We start from the raw sequence: 15528 nt of genomic DNA on the forward strand, positions 1-15528 counted from the left end.
ATGATAGATAATACAACTTTAATAGACACTTTTATATATTGATGCTTATGGAATTTGTTTAAGAGAGTATTCGATCAGTAATAATTATTAAATTATTTTACGACTAATTGGGTATGTTAAATAACAACTTCAATGCATCTGCCAGAGTCTTCCACAGTTAAAAATATGCTTTTACAACCAGGTTCCAATTCAAATTTTATTGCAGGAAGCCCGCCCTGATACATGTGCGCATTTTTGCACTGCGAAATATCAATAAATGTAAGTGGTGCAAATCCTCCGAGTAACGAATCTACCCCAGATCTAGTTACCCTTAAGCACCCTTTTAACACTATGTTATGTAACTTCCGTAGGTGCATTGATATTCCTAACAACGAGACATTACTCACAGCTCTACCGCAGAAGCTTAAATCTAAGGTTCGAAGATTTGGACATCCTATCCACAACAACTCAATTGCAACATCTGTTAAAGAACAACAAAAAGACAAATTCAAATTTTGCAAATTCGGTGTGCAATTGGCAATTGAACGGATGCCACTATCTGTCAGAAATATGCATTCACTCAAAATTAAAGTGTGCAAGTTTAAAAAGGACTGATAACTCCAATATGTAAACCCTGAATTAGTAAGCCCAGTGCATCGTGTAAGATCAATATAGCTCAGTCTATCCTTACCATAAATTGAAATATGATACAAAGTTAGATCGGTTATATTTTTGCAATACCTCAATATTAGTGTGTGTAAATTTTGACAACCTATAACATTGGGTCTACAAGATGCATTCCCATCAAAAGCTTCCGTTGCAATTGTTGGCTTGTCAATTTGATAAATCGGTTTAAGGTTATCGTTTTTATCGCTTGCCCGTCCGTTTTCATGCTCAAAGCAATCGGGCGCGTTAGTCGTCGACACCGAAGTACTCAGCATTGTATTCTCCCATCCAATAAGTCGCTGTATTACATCATCCCGAACTTTCCTACAGTTACTTAGATCAATTTCATTTAAAATTCGACCAATTGAAGGGGCAGCAACATCCATAATAGCCATAGCACTTATTTCCCAGCAGCTTCTCATTTTTAATTTTCTAAGCTGACCACCTATGCAAGTTTCATTAATCATATACGAGAAGCCGTTATCAGTTAAATGGTAGCAGTTGGAGATATCGATTGATTTTGGTCTTGAACCGACAAAATCGGAAATCTGCATTAAAGCCTTATCATCAATTGACTTGTTCCACGGCGTCAAGTCTAGTTCGTCGAACAAACCTGAAGCCACATACAATAACTGTCTCCATTTCCTGCAAACGAATCTTAACTTCATCAATTCTGGTAAACTCAAAAATTGAAAACATCGCAATAAAAGGCGATCTGGTAATGAACCGACAGAAACTTTAGGTAGATTACTTTCCTTTGCACTTACAGCAAGATCTAATAGTTTTATCTTCTTGAGTTGTGGCATATGTTGAACAGAATCGGTAGAGGAAGCAGATAACAACTTTCTACTGTCTAGTCTTGAATTTAATTCTGGTGCTCCCACATCTACTGGGTGACAGTTGCAAGTATCTGTACCACCAGCAGATAATTTCGATATACTGCAAATTTGTAGACTTAATGGGGACATAGATCGAGAAGTTGAGGGAACAGTTTTCGATACTTTGAGACGCTGAGAGAGTGACTTAGGCTTTAATTTTTTGATTCTGGAATTAAGAGAAAAATTTCGATCGAAGGAAATCCTAGAGGTTACATCATGTGGTGATTTCTGAGTGGAACTGTAATAAATGGAATGATCTGATACATCATAAATCTCTGAGGCACTTTGAAGATCATTGTTCCGCGAATTCGGAAGCAACTTGAGTAGGCTTTCTGTCTTATTTGGCACTTCCATTGTTTCATGCACAGTGATTGAAGCGCCTATGGAAGTTATGTTTTGAGGTCCTGCTTTAAGCTTTGGAGTGCTCCTTTCTTCTGATGTCTTTTTAATTTCCTGTCTTATCCATGGGTATCGTTTACAAAATTCAGTCAAAGTTTCCCCAGTTAGAACTAACAAGGAGCATTCTGAAACAGATCTAATATCTACCGATCGTGTGCAAGTAGAATGAGAAATGGGTTCTATGTCACAAACAGAATTCAAAACCCCCTTTTCACCGAAGTACTGCCCTGGTCCAAATTTTGCCAGTACTTTGGTGCTCCTTGAATCAACGTCAGGGTCATGGTTTAAAACTTCTACTTCGCCACTTAGGACAAAGTACACATCATTTCCATAATCACCTTTGCGAAAGATATATTGAAAAGGCTGAAATTTCTTAATATCCACACAAAGTGCTAAACTATGAAGAATATCTTTGGGTAATGTTGTGAATAGCGGTATACTTTTCAAGAATTGATGAGTGGAAACCGAATCGTCAATGTTTACAAATGAAAGAGTTAATTGGTTTGGTTGGGCGAACCCATGGTTTGGCACTGACTCAGGAGTTTTCAGCTGTAATGTCAGCCCTTCCTGTTCTGTGAATGAAGAATAGCCTTCATGATTTGCATCCAAAGTATTGAGGTTTTGATCGATGATATTGGTTATGCAGGCTTTCCTTTTCTTGCCTTGCCTTGCAAGTCTTTCTTGAGCCTCATCTCTGATCTGTCGTTCTACTGACGGGTAGTCTGTCAGTAATTGTTCGAAGTTCTCAGCCGTCAAAACGCCAACTAGAAGTTGTGATTTAGCTACCACCGTCGCAGTGCGTGGTCTATTAAATAAGATACCAATTTCACCAAAATAGAATCCTTCGACCAATTCAGCATGTATAGTCTCACCATCTGGGGATATAACATTAACGGCACCTTTGAGGATCCAATACATGGTCCGCGCTGATTCTCCTGCCTTTAGAATATATTGCTGGGCGTGGTAAGTAACTAGCTTTAGCTTTCTCGCAATTGAAACATAAAAAGCCTGGGAGGCATTCTGGAATAGTGAAAAACTCATTAACTTTTCAAGGGAGAAGGGTGAAATATTATCTAGTTGTGATACAGCCCAGGGGTCATCTGATACATAACACTCCGTCTCATTTTCATAAGCTCCATCATAATTAGGCGCTTTTTTACTAATATAATTACATTTTTCATCAGTAGTCATATAGCCCTTGCTCGTTTCAACAACATCTTCGTACTTATTACTGATACGGCCATTCTCACTCACTTCGATCCCCAACCTTGTCTTCTTCAACACATCCACTTCCGTGGAATCTTCCTCCTTATGCTGACGTTTCTGAACTACCGTATCATCATATACAACACCCTCTCGTTGCATGCATTTGTGCATCCACTGTGGAACTAAAACACCCGTATTTCCATGCGAAACTTCCCGACTATAGCTGGCAACTCCAGATTTACACTGCACAATAGAAAATCCATATTTTTCACTTTCCATACCCAAGCTGCTGTCACTAAACCGAACTACGTTCGATAAAAGCGATCTCCTGTGGGGATGCGTCTGTCTTGACTTATTCGTGTACATGGGGAAAACAACTATAGAATTCAAATATAGCCCTTCCCTCTTGCCTTGCAATTATGTTCCCTTCCTAGACTCTCTAGATCAACAGGGTTTCGACGACTCTAGATATCAATCTAATAAAATAATCCGTACATAAAATGTGACTTCAGATAAACCACCAATCTCTGTGAAACTCCTGCGGATATAAAATACAGTGGAACTTAAGCAATATGCAGCCGATTTTACCTCTAGATCTCCTCGATACACTGTTCTGCTCCTTCTCCTATTTAAATTTGACTGCTTTGTATTTACAATAATTCTCCGATCACATGACTCATCCGTACTTCAACACTTTTTTAAAAACTAATATTATGTCACACAGATGAGCCAACGGTGTTCTTGGCTGTTTGTGTTAATGGAATGTCCTTGCTTGCAGGAGTGGAGAATCCATGATGCACCGTAAAGAGACCATAAAAACATATGCTACGGAGTCTTCCAGAAAGTTGACTTATGTAGGCAATGGGGAGAACGGTACAAGAGCCAAATTTACTCTTTTGGATATTGTACGGATATTGTTGGGTATTCTAATGCTGTACGGCGCGTTTCACAGAATATGCTATATGAGGTATTGGGCTTCCAAAGAAGTAGCGCAGCATGCTGGTAAATACGTGCAACCTTCTGGTTACTGGAAGCTAAAGAACATAGATATTCCACACATGTTTTCCAGGGAAGAATTGGCGGAATACAGTTACAAAAAGAAGGATTACGGGATTGAAGAGGGCGAAACGCCCATTCTTCTATCCATTATGGGACGCGTATATGATGTGTCTGCATCACCATTTTTTTATGGGGTCCATGGGCCATATAAAATTTTTACAGGTCGTGACTGTTCAACGATCTTTGGGTTGCCTATGTGGGATATGATGTCTTTGTCCAGTACAGAATGTTCAAGAGACATATCTCAGCTTACAGAAGCGCAGATTCGTAGGGTGGAGAGGTGGGAACAATTCTACGAAAATAAGTATCCCTTTATTGGATATTATACTGATATATAATCTTTAGTTGCGTAAAAAAATTGAGAATCATAAAATAAAAATGTTAGTGTAAGACACGGAAACAGGCTGGATATGTCCGTGACGGTTATGTCTGGTATTCTTGGGGGTAGTAGACGGTGTGGATTGCTGCCCCAAGTAAATTGCTGTCTGGAAGGAAGTTATATCTTACCATGCCTCCTGATACCTCCAGTAGTTTTTTGTAGTAATACTTACAGTAATGAAGAAAAGAACCGGTAAAGCCTATAACAATAGGTTTTTCGATGTCATGTCCATCACGAAATCTGTAAATTCCTTTTATAACGGCATAGATATATATAGCCGCTCTATCAATTAGAAGCCTGGTAATTTCTTGAATCATTTCAAAATCTGCTCCGAACAAATCACGATTAATAGCGTCCAAGATATCGCAAATTAGTTCGCCATTGAACACAATATTTTTGCTAGGAAGTTTTCCGGAAGAGCATAGGGCATTCTCTAGTGACTTTGGAATCCATTTACCTGAGGCCAAATACTCTAAAGGCATATACGGTGCGGATTTTTCCGTATGATGCTGGTCAAATCTTCCCAACGGCAAATAACCGCTCCCAAGAAATCCAGCCTCACTGTTGATTAATACCCAGTCACCTTTTCGGTAATTCACGGGAAGCTTAGACTTGGGAATCATTTCATAAGGTAGAGTGAAACAAAAATTAAGTCCAGTGCCCAATATCATTACCGTATCATTATTGCCATATATGACCTTGTTAGTCAAGAAAACAGCAACTGAATCGTTGATCACGCCACATAGAGATACTTTGAAACCATATTTCTTGTTACGTGCCAATACGTGGCAAAAACTTCGTTGTATAAGCGTTTGTACACTAATATTACAAACCTCTTCAGTCATAGTGAACCCTTTGCCCATAGTAGTGATCTCATTCCTGCTATTAAGCGGGAAACTGAACGTAATACCAACTTGGAAGTGAAACAACCGGTCTCCAGTATACTCATATACCCATCCACAGACTGACTGAATGATAGTGTCGAAGAAGAATGTATCAAGAACACGAAACGGTACGTCGAACGTATGAACGTCAACTATCTTAAACTCATGTCTAGAAATTATGGCACTCTTACACGTTGTGCCTCCAAAGTCAATTGCCAATATGTAATGATTATTACCGCGGTCCTTGGTGTCTTTGAAACTACCTGGAATAATACCACTGGTTAGCATGGAGGTAGAACTGTTAATAAGACGAATCCCTAGTTCCCTCGAAACTAGCCTGCTCAACTTGTCCACATCGAGATCCTCAGAAACTTTAAACTCTTGGAGAAGCAGTTTAAAATCCATGCTCGGTCGTCCATAGTAGTTTCCAGCGCATACTTGTAGATAGTTAGTTAGTGGGCTATATAGTCTGTCTTAATAAATTTGATTGTGGGGAAATTTTTACCTATCTATGATGTCAGTGTTGCTAAAACAGGAAACGAAAGATACTACAACGCAATGACAACGAACCAATGCCGCATGAAAATATTCTTTCCCTGCAAGTAATAGTGTAGTGCATACCAACGAAACAATATTTAATATTTGCTTAAGGGAACTATTATGCAGCTAGCATAAGCTGCATAAAATTCCAGCGAAACATACGTATAGGGATAGAGATATATGGCATGGTGTACATTGCATATAGTGCGGCCAACCAATATGTATATACATAGACGGAAATATTCAAAGCTTAATCAAGCCTAGTCCATAAGTCGACCAGCCGACAAAAGATAAGGCGAATTTCGATCCTGAATTTTGAGAATTAAGAACATAGTATGATGGCCATTAGATTAGAGCTTTAGAGTTGACCTTTTGTAATTTGCATTGCCATTCACAAGTATACAGTCACTAATCACCTTGTTGGGTTCAATCTGTAGCTGTTCTCTTGCGTAATTGATGCAGTCGATATTCCAAGAACCAGGTTGAAACCATACACTCTTAACAGGTACATTTAGTTCGCGCAACTGTTGTTGTATCGACAATGTTACTTGCGGAGGGGTAACAAAGTTGACACTAATTCCATCAATCTGACTAGTGCTAACTTCCTTCAAAGCAGTTGCTATGTTTGTTGCAATCTTTAGTTTCTGTGGGCCGACTGAGCTACCTTGGAACTTATTAGATATCTGCATTTCTCCCCCCTTAGGTGATACAGGAACTACCGGTAATTCGTGGTTAAGGAACCAGTGGACTATTCTGTTGGCAAAATGGCCATCTTGGTATACTTTGCCACACACAAAGTAAAGCCTCTTCTCGCTGAAGAAGTCACCTAGTACTTGCTTCATCAGTTGTAACTAGTTAGATTTTGGTTACGACTTATACAGTGTTAGGGAATAGAGCTTAATAAGACGCTAAATTCCGGAACTTCATCCCGCATATTACTAATGAGGCGTTTTATACTGAAATTGTATCAGTCAAAAAAACGCACACTTCTAATATCCATAAATATGGAATAAAGGGGTTACAGGATATTTAACAGCTAGTTCCATGTGGATGTTCCATAGTCCTATTAGATTATTGTTTGTGGTTATCGACTCCACGGTGGTGTAATTTGCTTTTCAGCTTACTCGATGTTGCGCTTTTAATCAATTCATGATCTGTACTGAACATTATTACCTCTCTTGCAGACAAGGATAAACACATAAAGAGTGAAGCATGGTTGGGATATATGACTCTAAAAGAAGAACAAAACCATGTTCTAACTGCAAGCAAAATAAGGTCAAATGTGAGTATAATGAGGGCTTGCCTTGTTCGAGATGCACCAGGAATGGGTTAGAATGCTACTTTATTCAGCGTGGGAATATCGATAAGTCGCCATCTAGCCAAAAGCAGGAAACGATGCTGCAGTTCCAAACTGCTACAACACAGGAGCCGATAAAAGAGTGGATGAATAGTATAGATGAACGGTTAAATACGTTTGAGAGCGCTTTGGAGTCTGTTCTAGGGTTATTACATGGTAGTCAAATTCAGCAACAACAGCAGATTAATCTCCTTCAGCAGCAAATAAGCCAGCAGCAACACAATCTACCAGATATCAATCAACTGCTGATACCAACATTATTTGATTCGAATTCACTGGTGAAACAATATACAGATGTTAATGATTTTAGATTCGATCACGTCCTTACCAAGCAACAAGCTCAGGAGTTATTAGCACTCTTTGACAAGAACTGCTCTAATCATCTTTTTCATTATACAATTGGGGATTTGCATATAGATGACCTTTGGGTGAATTCACCATTATTACTGGCAGCTATTTGTACGGTTGCATCCAGATATCACCCAGCTTTGTCGCATTTATCACCACAATTGCGGCAAAGTCTAGAGTGGTTTACCTGCAAGCTGGCTACAAGCAGCCGCAATGTATTTACCGACATCATTAAGGAGCGTATTATTTTAGGATTGGTTATTGCGGGTCTTTGGCTGCGATCAAACCAACTATTTGTGTCGGTTGCACTACAGTTGGCTAGGGTGTGGCAAATTGATCAGTTACAAAACATGTCAGGCAACAATACACAGCTCAAGAAATTTTGGTACTTGTTGTATATCTTAGATGGGAATCAGAATTTAATATCCCACAAGCGCCCAGCTATTTATAACGCAACAGAGCCATCATTGTTAAATGCAAGGAAACGAACAATAGAATATATCGATAATGCGGTAATAAGGAAGATGCTTTTGGAAAGCGATGCGGATGAAACTCATATCGCGAATATCAAGCAACTAGAACTATTAAACGAGGCAGGGCGTTCAAAACTTGCTGTTTCTAACGACGTTATTAAGGAGTTACGGTTGTTGAATCAAGTCGAGTTCCATATTGCTATTGAATCTGTGTTTCACAATAATACTTCATCTTATATGGATGCACCAGTAGGTGAATTGCTTTCAAATTCGATGTCCTTGCTAAATCCAGAAAGATTTGGTATGCCCTGGAAAACTAATATGGATATTGATAGATGGATGATTTCCTGGACGATCGCATTACAAGAGTTGAGCATACAAAATGACCCTTGGTGCTTGAAATCTACGTTGCTATATTATAACTACGCAAGAATGTATATGAACACAAAACCATGGATCGATAGCATACAACAACACTTGTCTGCTGCACCTGAAAATAAGAGAGATATACGTAGAATTTGGCATTCTAAAAAATTATTAGATGGTGATGTTGAATTTAAATTTGAAGTAGATGCTACACGAGGAATCGCCTCTTCGGCTGCAAAATCAGTTTTAAAACTTATCACACAGGATAAAGATTTGAGATCTATATTCCAGTTCTTGCCTGTCCATGTATATGTTATGGCATACTATGCCTCATTGGTGTTGCTAGCCGCTGAAAACCTGTCTTATAATTCAAACACCTCGTCTAGTGAAGTCCAATTGAAAGAGTCCTTCATTCTTGTAACCAAATTTAAACAGATGATTGCTACTGACACTACTTCAGATTTAGATTTCCAGAACGAATTGAACCAGGACTTGGATCAACTCTTGACAACATTTAAGGAAGTCTATCATACATCATTCGCGCCAAGTACACAAATTGATGAATTAATGGAACATCCGGAAAATCATTTTGAAAATGAATCCGAAGCCTATGCTAGGGCCAGGACTATTGTTGCTTGGCCTGGTACTAATCAAGGCCACCCGTAGCTACCTATAATTTTTTATAAACATCATCACTATTTCTGACATTAAGCGACAGAGTACAAAAACAAGACATAAAAGTGTAGTACTCAATACAGAATTGTACTTCAATTATATCAATAATAATGAACAAAATGAATGAATTGTCTGATCAATTTTCCCAGAACTTCAAATGTGATATGGCTCTGCTCGGACAGAGGGTTATAAGAGCACCTCAGATTTTAAAGGACAAATTAGAAATCGGGTACCAATTTAAAGATAAGGGTTTTGATGATATACAGGACACTTTTAACCAAATACATGATTCGGTAGTGTCTCTAAATGCCGAGTCTGAGAAGTTTTCATCCCAGATTACAAACTTATTAGGCCACACGCACAACTTGAATAAAGGTTTTCATGAAGTAATTACGAAGGGTATGCGGGAAAATATGCAATTAACTTCACCTTTGACTCCTACTAGTGGTATTGTATCTCCTATTATTAATAAGGATTATCCTTCAGCTTTACCAGATGTTTCTACTAGGAAGTTTAACTTTACTAAATATGTGGATCGGTTCAAAAAGGCTATTATTAAAATTAAATCTGATCAAAAGCAGTTTCAAACTCGAGTCATACAACCATTGCAGCAGATTAAGGAAATGGGTCTTCGGATTCAGAAGCCCCTAGAAGAAAGAAAGAATCTCATTTTAGATATCAATTCATACAGCAGTAAGGTAGAACGGTATAACCAGCGAGTTCAAACTAACGAGTTAACCCTAAAGGGTGAACAAAAACGTATGAAATATGACAAAAAATTGGAAGAAGTAAAATTCAAATATGAAGCACTTAACGCCATCCTCAAAGTTGAGCTACAGGTGTTTTTCAACCTCTTTCGTGAATTTATGTTGGCATGGTTCCCGCTTTATCTTTATCTAACCTATTCTATCTACTACAACCTTTATCAGTTCTTGGGAAACTGCCCTGAAGTTAGAAAACTATTGGAGAAAAGTGGATTTTCAAGCCTGGCTCCAGTCTCTTCAGTTGTAAACACATCTAGAAATCTAGTCGAGGACTTCCATGATTCATTTGACGGTGTTTTAGAACAACTCGAAAGCCTTACAGTCATTAACTTCAAAAAGTTATGCCTTCTGGTTTATGCTAGTTCGGCGGATGCTAATGATGATAGTTCAAACTCGAACTCTCTCCAGAAGGCAGTTCCAACAATGTATGCTACAGTTTTATATGATTACGAACCCCAATTCAATGATCCTCAATATTTGAGCATAAAAAAGGGAGATACAATTCAAATAATAACTCAATCCAAGAATGGATGGTGGTATGGTGATCTCCTACGTACCAAGACAAAAGGGTTATTTCCACAAAGCTATGTTCAAGTCCAGGATTATAGTATTTAGATAGCTTTTATTTAGCACTTAGCAATTTGACCGTGTAATTATGCGATCTCTTATTACTTTTCATTTATCGGAACTACAACATGACGTTCATTTTACAAATTTAAAAATAAACATAAATTCTAACAGTTAGCATTATGATGGCATGTCCAAACTGGTACTTTTAAAGAAACAATTAAACAGAATCATAATATGTCCTTTAAATCATTTGAATTATCAAACCCATTGCATTATTCCTTACAGGGGTTTGCTTTGGCTAATCCCCATATTACACTAATTCCTGAATACAAGATATTCTTTAGAAATTCTTCGAAGGATAAGGTTGCGCTCATTTCTGGTGGTGGAAGTGGCCATGAACCGGCCCATGCAGGCTATATCGGTTCTGGTATGTTATGTGCTACTGTTGCAGGTGAAATTTTTGCATCACCATCTAGTAAGCAGATCCTAAATGCAATCAAGGTTGTGGAACAAAACTCTTCTGGTGTCCTGCTAATAGTCAAAAATTATACCGGCGATGTTCTTCATTTCGGTATAGCTGCAGAGAGAGCTAGAACTTTAGGTATTAATTGCGAGGTTGTGATAGTTGGTGACGATGTTGCGGTCGGTAGAAATAAAGGAGGCCTGGTTGGTAGGCGGGGATTAGCTGGTACCGTACTAGTTCATAAGATAACAGGCGCTTTTGCAGAGCGGTTATCTTTTAAGTATGGATTAGAAGGTACCTCCAAGGTTGCCAATATTGTTAAGGATAATTTGGTAACTATTGGTGCTTCGCTAACTCATTGCAAGGTTCCGGGAAGAGAGTTTGAATCCCAGTTAAATGAAAATCAAATGGAACTGGGAATGGGAATTCACAATGAGCACGGTGTAGAAATTCTAGAACCAATTCCTTCAACTGTTCAGTTGGTTGAAAAGTCAATGCTTCCACTACTATTGGACCCAAATGACAGCGACAGGTATTTCGTTAACTTCGAGAAGTCTGATGATGTGGTTCTTTTGGTAAATAATCTAGGAGGCGTGTCGAATTTTATGATTTCTGCAATAACTTTAAAAACAAATGAGATACTAAAAGAAAAATATGGTATAAGGCCTAAAAAAACAATCCAGGGTACTTTAATGACGTCTCTAGATGGCAATGGATTTAGTATCACATTGTTAAATGCCTCAAATTGTAACAGGCAATTACAGAAGGAATTCCCTGAACTTGATTCAGTACTCGAACTATTAGAGGCATACACCAATGCTCCTGGATGGCCGGGAATCCCCCCTCCAATGAAGGAGGCACCATCTATTGATAGTTCTTTGTTTGAACAGCATGGAAGTGTAAAACCGGCAGGCAAGTTTAGTTTTAAACTGTTTGAGGATATGATGAAGGCTGGGGCAGCACAAATTATTCTAAATGAGTCTAAAATAACCCATCTGGATAATATAGTTGGAGATGGTGATTGTGGGGCTACAATGGTTGCGGGGGTACAATGCATCGTTGAAAATCTTGATAACTTGTCTCGTAATTCTCTATCAGAAGCGTTAGCCCAATTGTCCAACTACATTGAAAATTTTATGGGTGGCACATCAGGAGGATTGTACTCAATTTTAATATCTGGTATGTCACATGGGCTAATAACGTCCTGCAACAATCCTGATGCAGAGGTTACACCCCAGATACTTGCTAAGTCCCTACTTGTTGCTCTACAGACATTATACAACTACACTAAAGCCAGACCTGGTGATTGTACAATGATAGATGCATTAGAACCCTTTGTAAGAACATATGCCGAAGATTTTGACTTTGAGAAGGCCCTAAAGGCATCTGAAGCTGGTGCTTCAGCTACAAAAGAGTTCACTGCTAAATTTGGTAGAGCGTCCTATGTCAGTGAAACTTTAAATGTACTCGATCCCGGAGCAGTCGGCTTGGTGGAATTTCTAAAAGGCATGAATAACGCCTTAAAACACTCCGGTAATAACCATACTACTGATTAACATATAGAATATTTGTAGCAATCACAAGTTAAGTATATACTACGTTCATAACTGTTTATTACAAACATTAATGTTAAATGATTTAAAATGCCATTACCCGCACATACCTTTTGACGCGTTAAAGATCTTTACATTTTCGTCCTAGAGGAACTTCGAGAGTGTGAAAACTCTGAAATACTAGTAATCATGTGTTCCACTTGTAAGGTGAAGCACAACAAATATCTTCTGTAACCGTAGAGAAGATTCAATTATGAGTACCGACTTTGACAGAATTTATTACAACCAATCTAAGGTTAGTGGTCGCTTCAGGTTAGGTGAGGGTGGATTAGGTTGGAAGGCATCAGCTACTGGTGGCTCTGCTTCCACCCAAAATAATGAGCCTGTTTTACTTACTCCAGATGAACTAGCTTCTGTACAGTGGAGTAGAGGTTGCAGAGGTTATGAATTAAAAATCAGCACGAAAAATAAGGGAGTAGTTCAATTGGATGGGTTCTCCCAGGAGGATTTCACTTTATTGAAGAATGATCTTCAGCGCAGGTTTAGTGTTCAATTAGAGCACAAAGAACATTCTTTGCGTGGCTGGAACTGGGGTACGAGTGATTTGACTAGAAATGAACTTATTCTTTCTCTGAACGGTAAGCCGACGTTTGAAATACCATATTCTCATATTAGTAACACAAACTTAACCTCAAAGAACGAAGTTGCGGTTGAATTTGATTTGCAAACGGATTCATACAATCCTGCAGGAGACGAGCTAGTTGAGATGCGCTTTTATCTTCCAGGATTTGTGTCACAAGAGGACAGACATACCCCTGGAGCTACTGATGATGATATCGAAGGGGATAAGGAAAGTAAAGCAGAAAAGTCTATTGCAGAAGCGTTTTATGAAGAATTGAAAGCCAAGGCTGATATTGGAGAAGTTTCTGGTGACGCGATTATATCCTTCCATGATGTTTTCTTTACTACCCCAAGAGGCCGTTATGATATCGATATCTACAAGAACTCGATTAGATTGAGAGGCAAAACATATGAATACAAGTTACAACAACGTCAAATTCAACGTATATTTTCTTTGCCAAAGGCTGATGATATTCATCATTTAATGGTTTTATCGATAGAGCCACCTTTACGTCAGGGGCAAACTTCTTATCCTTACTTGGTGCTACAATTCCAAAAGGATGAAGAAACAGAGGTTCAATTAAATGTGGAAGATGATGAGTTCGAAAAATTGTACAAGGACAATTTAAAGAAACAATATGATGCCAAGACACACATTGTACTAAGTCACGTTTTGAAAGGTTTAACAGATCGTAGAGTTGTAGTTCCAGGGGAATACAAATCGAAATATGAACAGTGTGCTGTTTCTTGTTCCTTCAAAGCAAATGAAGGTCATTTATACCCGCTAGACAATGCCTTTATGTTTTTGACGAAACCCACATTGTATATACCATTCCAAGATGTGAGCTCTGTAAATATCTCTAGAGCTGGTCAAACAACAGCATCGTCTAGAACGTTTGATCTTGAGGTAATCTTGCGTTCCAACAGGGGCGCCACTACTTTCGCCAACATTTCTAAAGAGGAACAGCAGCTATTAGAGAGCTTCTTAAAGTCCAAGAATGTTAGAGTAAAGAACGAGGAAAAGGAAACTCAACATAGATTACAGACTGCATTAGGTTCTGATAGTGAAGATGAGGATGTTAATATGGGATCTGCTGCTGAGGATGACGAGTCCGTCGATGAAGACTTTCAGGCTGAATCGGAGGACGACGATGTCGCCGAAGAGTTTGATTCTGATCTAGGTGGTTCCGACCATAATGAAGAAAGCAGCGGTGATGATAGGAGTTCTAAGAGACCTAAGCTAGAATAAGTATTTATGGATGTAAAATTAATCCTCTAGGATGTTGTCAAAATTGTCCGTTGTTGGACTTTTGTGCAAAACAAGTCGACAAACTCCAGTTTCCTTGGAGACAAGCTCGGACTAAACGCATACGCTCTTAAGATACACAAACTGCAATATGGAAATATAAATACTACTATTTTTTTATCTAACCAAATGATTCTAACCTTTGTCAAGTATCCGCAACATGAATTATGGAACCTGCTTTTACTGTGGGACATATTTCTCAAAAAGTTATCAATAAAGCCCGTTAACTGCTATCGCTGAGATATTAGCAATTTAGACGGTACCTAGATTACAATTTTATATTCCCAGCAGAAGCAGCAATTCATTGAGCATCTGGAAGTCTTGGCAGAATAAAGATGTGTATTCATGGTATATTTATATTATTTAGCAAAAAAAATCGGTTTAAAGCGAGAGAATTCATTCCTTAGTCAGGCTTTCAATAGTATTTTTAATCACTTGAGCTGATTCGTTCAACTCTCTACGTTTATATTCAAGATGTGCTTCTTTGGCCTTCATCCAGTTTTCTGCAACACCAAATCTTGTAGCCCCCCTATGGGAATCAATAACAAAGGCAGCTTCTTGCCACAACAATTGTTTCTGTCATTAGTTAGTAGACACTCTACATTCGTAGTATAATTTTCTATTCAACTTACCTTGTATAACTGATTCAGTTGGTTGACAATATCATCCATATCCTTGGTAAATGAATCCATAATTCCTGATGATACATCATATAGGCGGTCCCAATCCATTTTAGTGACAGGATTCTCTTCATTCCGATCCAGCTGCGTTTGCTTAACTAAATATGTAGCCTCTTTAATACGTTGCAACACCTCGTGTTCCAGCATTTCATTTTGAACTTTATTCTTGTATTCATCTGTTTGCCATTGGGCGGCTAAATCGCTTATTTGCGGTGCATCAACTTTTGGTTCAACTATCGGAAAGGTTTCACTCAATAAAGAATCTGACATAGCTTTCACTGATCCAAATATCTTTACAAAAGCAGGCCTTTGTATTTTAGAAGTCTCTTCTATGTATGTTCAATAACACTGTTGTACATATA

The 15528-nt window shown here is 38.4% G+C and overlaps 8 protein-coding genes and 1 further gene across 8 annotated transcripts; 5 read left to right on the forward strand and 4 right to left on the reverse strand.

The window, feature by feature from the left end:
• Nucleotides 1-116: 116 nt before the first annotated feature.
• BCY1 (cAMP-dependent protein kinase regulatory subunit BCY1) lies at nt 117-3494 on the reverse strand (the record flags this gene model as incomplete). The annotated part of the gene is made up of 1 exon (XM_003644163.1): nt 117-3494. One exon carries the CDS (start codon nt 3492-3494, stop codon nt 117-119), a length of 3378 nt encoding a protein of 1125 aa, XP_003644211.1.
• Nucleotides 3495-3922: 428 nt separating this feature from the next.
• Ecym_1143 (uncharacterized protein) lies at nt 3923-4525 on the forward strand (the record flags this gene model as incomplete). Its single annotated transcript, XM_003644164.1, has 1 exon — nt 3923-4525. One exon carries the CDS (start codon nt 3923-3925, stop codon nt 4523-4525), a length of 603 nt encoding a protein of 200 aa, XP_003644212.1.
• Nucleotides 4526-4610: 85 nt separating this feature from the next.
• Nucleotides 4611-5855, reverse strand: NGK1 (hexokinase; the record flags this gene model as incomplete). The annotated part of the gene is made up of 1 exon (XM_003644165.1): nt 4611-5855. The coding sequence occupies one exon, from the start codon at nt 5853-5855 to the stop codon at nt 4611-4613; it is 1245 nt and encodes a 414-aa protein (XP_003644213.1).
• A 485-nt stretch (nt 5856-6340) lies between these two features.
• Ecym_1145 (CoA-binding protein) lies at nt 6341-6832 on the reverse strand (the record flags this gene model as incomplete). The annotated part of the gene is made up of 1 exon (XM_003644166.1): nt 6341-6832. The coding sequence occupies one exon, from the start codon at nt 6830-6832 to the stop codon at nt 6341-6343; it is 492 nt and encodes a 163-aa protein (XP_003644214.1).
• A 370-nt stretch (nt 6833-7202) lies between these two features.
• Nucleotides 7203-9200, forward strand: Ecym_1146 (Zn(II)2Cys6 transcription factor domain-containing protein; the record flags this gene model as incomplete). The annotated part of the gene is made up of 1 exon (XM_003644167.1): nt 7203-9200. The coding sequence occupies one exon, from the start codon at nt 7203-7205 to the stop codon at nt 9198-9200; it is 1998 nt and encodes a 665-aa protein (XP_003644215.1).
• A 119-nt stretch (nt 9201-9319) lies between these two features.
• On the forward strand, nt 9320-10588 carry Ecym_1147 (uncharacterized protein; the record flags this gene model as incomplete). Its single annotated transcript, XM_003644168.1, has 1 exon — nt 9320-10588. The coding sequence occupies one exon, from the start codon at nt 9320-9322 to the stop codon at nt 10586-10588; it is 1269 nt and encodes a 422-aa protein (XP_003644216.1).
• Nucleotides 10589-10777: 189 nt separating this feature from the next.
• DAK1 (dihydroxyacetone kinase) lies at nt 10778-12562 on the forward strand (the record flags this gene model as incomplete). The annotated part of the gene is made up of 1 exon (XM_003644169.1): nt 10778-12562. The coding sequence occupies one exon, from the start codon at nt 10778-10780 to the stop codon at nt 12560-12562; it is 1785 nt and encodes a 594-aa protein (XP_003644217.1).
• A 250-nt stretch (nt 12563-12812) lies between these two features.
• Nucleotides 12813-14429, forward strand: POB3 (FACT complex subunit POB3; the record flags this gene model as incomplete). Its single annotated transcript, XM_003644170.1, has 1 exon — nt 12813-14429. One exon carries the CDS (start codon nt 12813-12815, stop codon nt 14427-14429), a length of 1617 nt encoding a protein of 538 aa, XP_003644218.1.
• Nucleotides 14430-14882: 453 nt separating this feature from the next.
• Ecym_1150 lies at nt 14883-15436 on the reverse strand (the record flags this gene model as incomplete).
• Between the last annotated feature and the right edge of the window lie 92 nt (nt 15437-15528).

Source organism: Eremothecium cymbalariae, chromosome 1, assembly GCF_000235365.1.
Source record: "Eremothecium cymbalariae DBVPG#7215 chromosome 1, complete sequence".
NCBI lineage: Eukaryota > Fungi > Ascomycota > Saccharomycetes > Saccharomycetales > Saccharomycetaceae > Eremothecium > Eremothecium cymbalariae.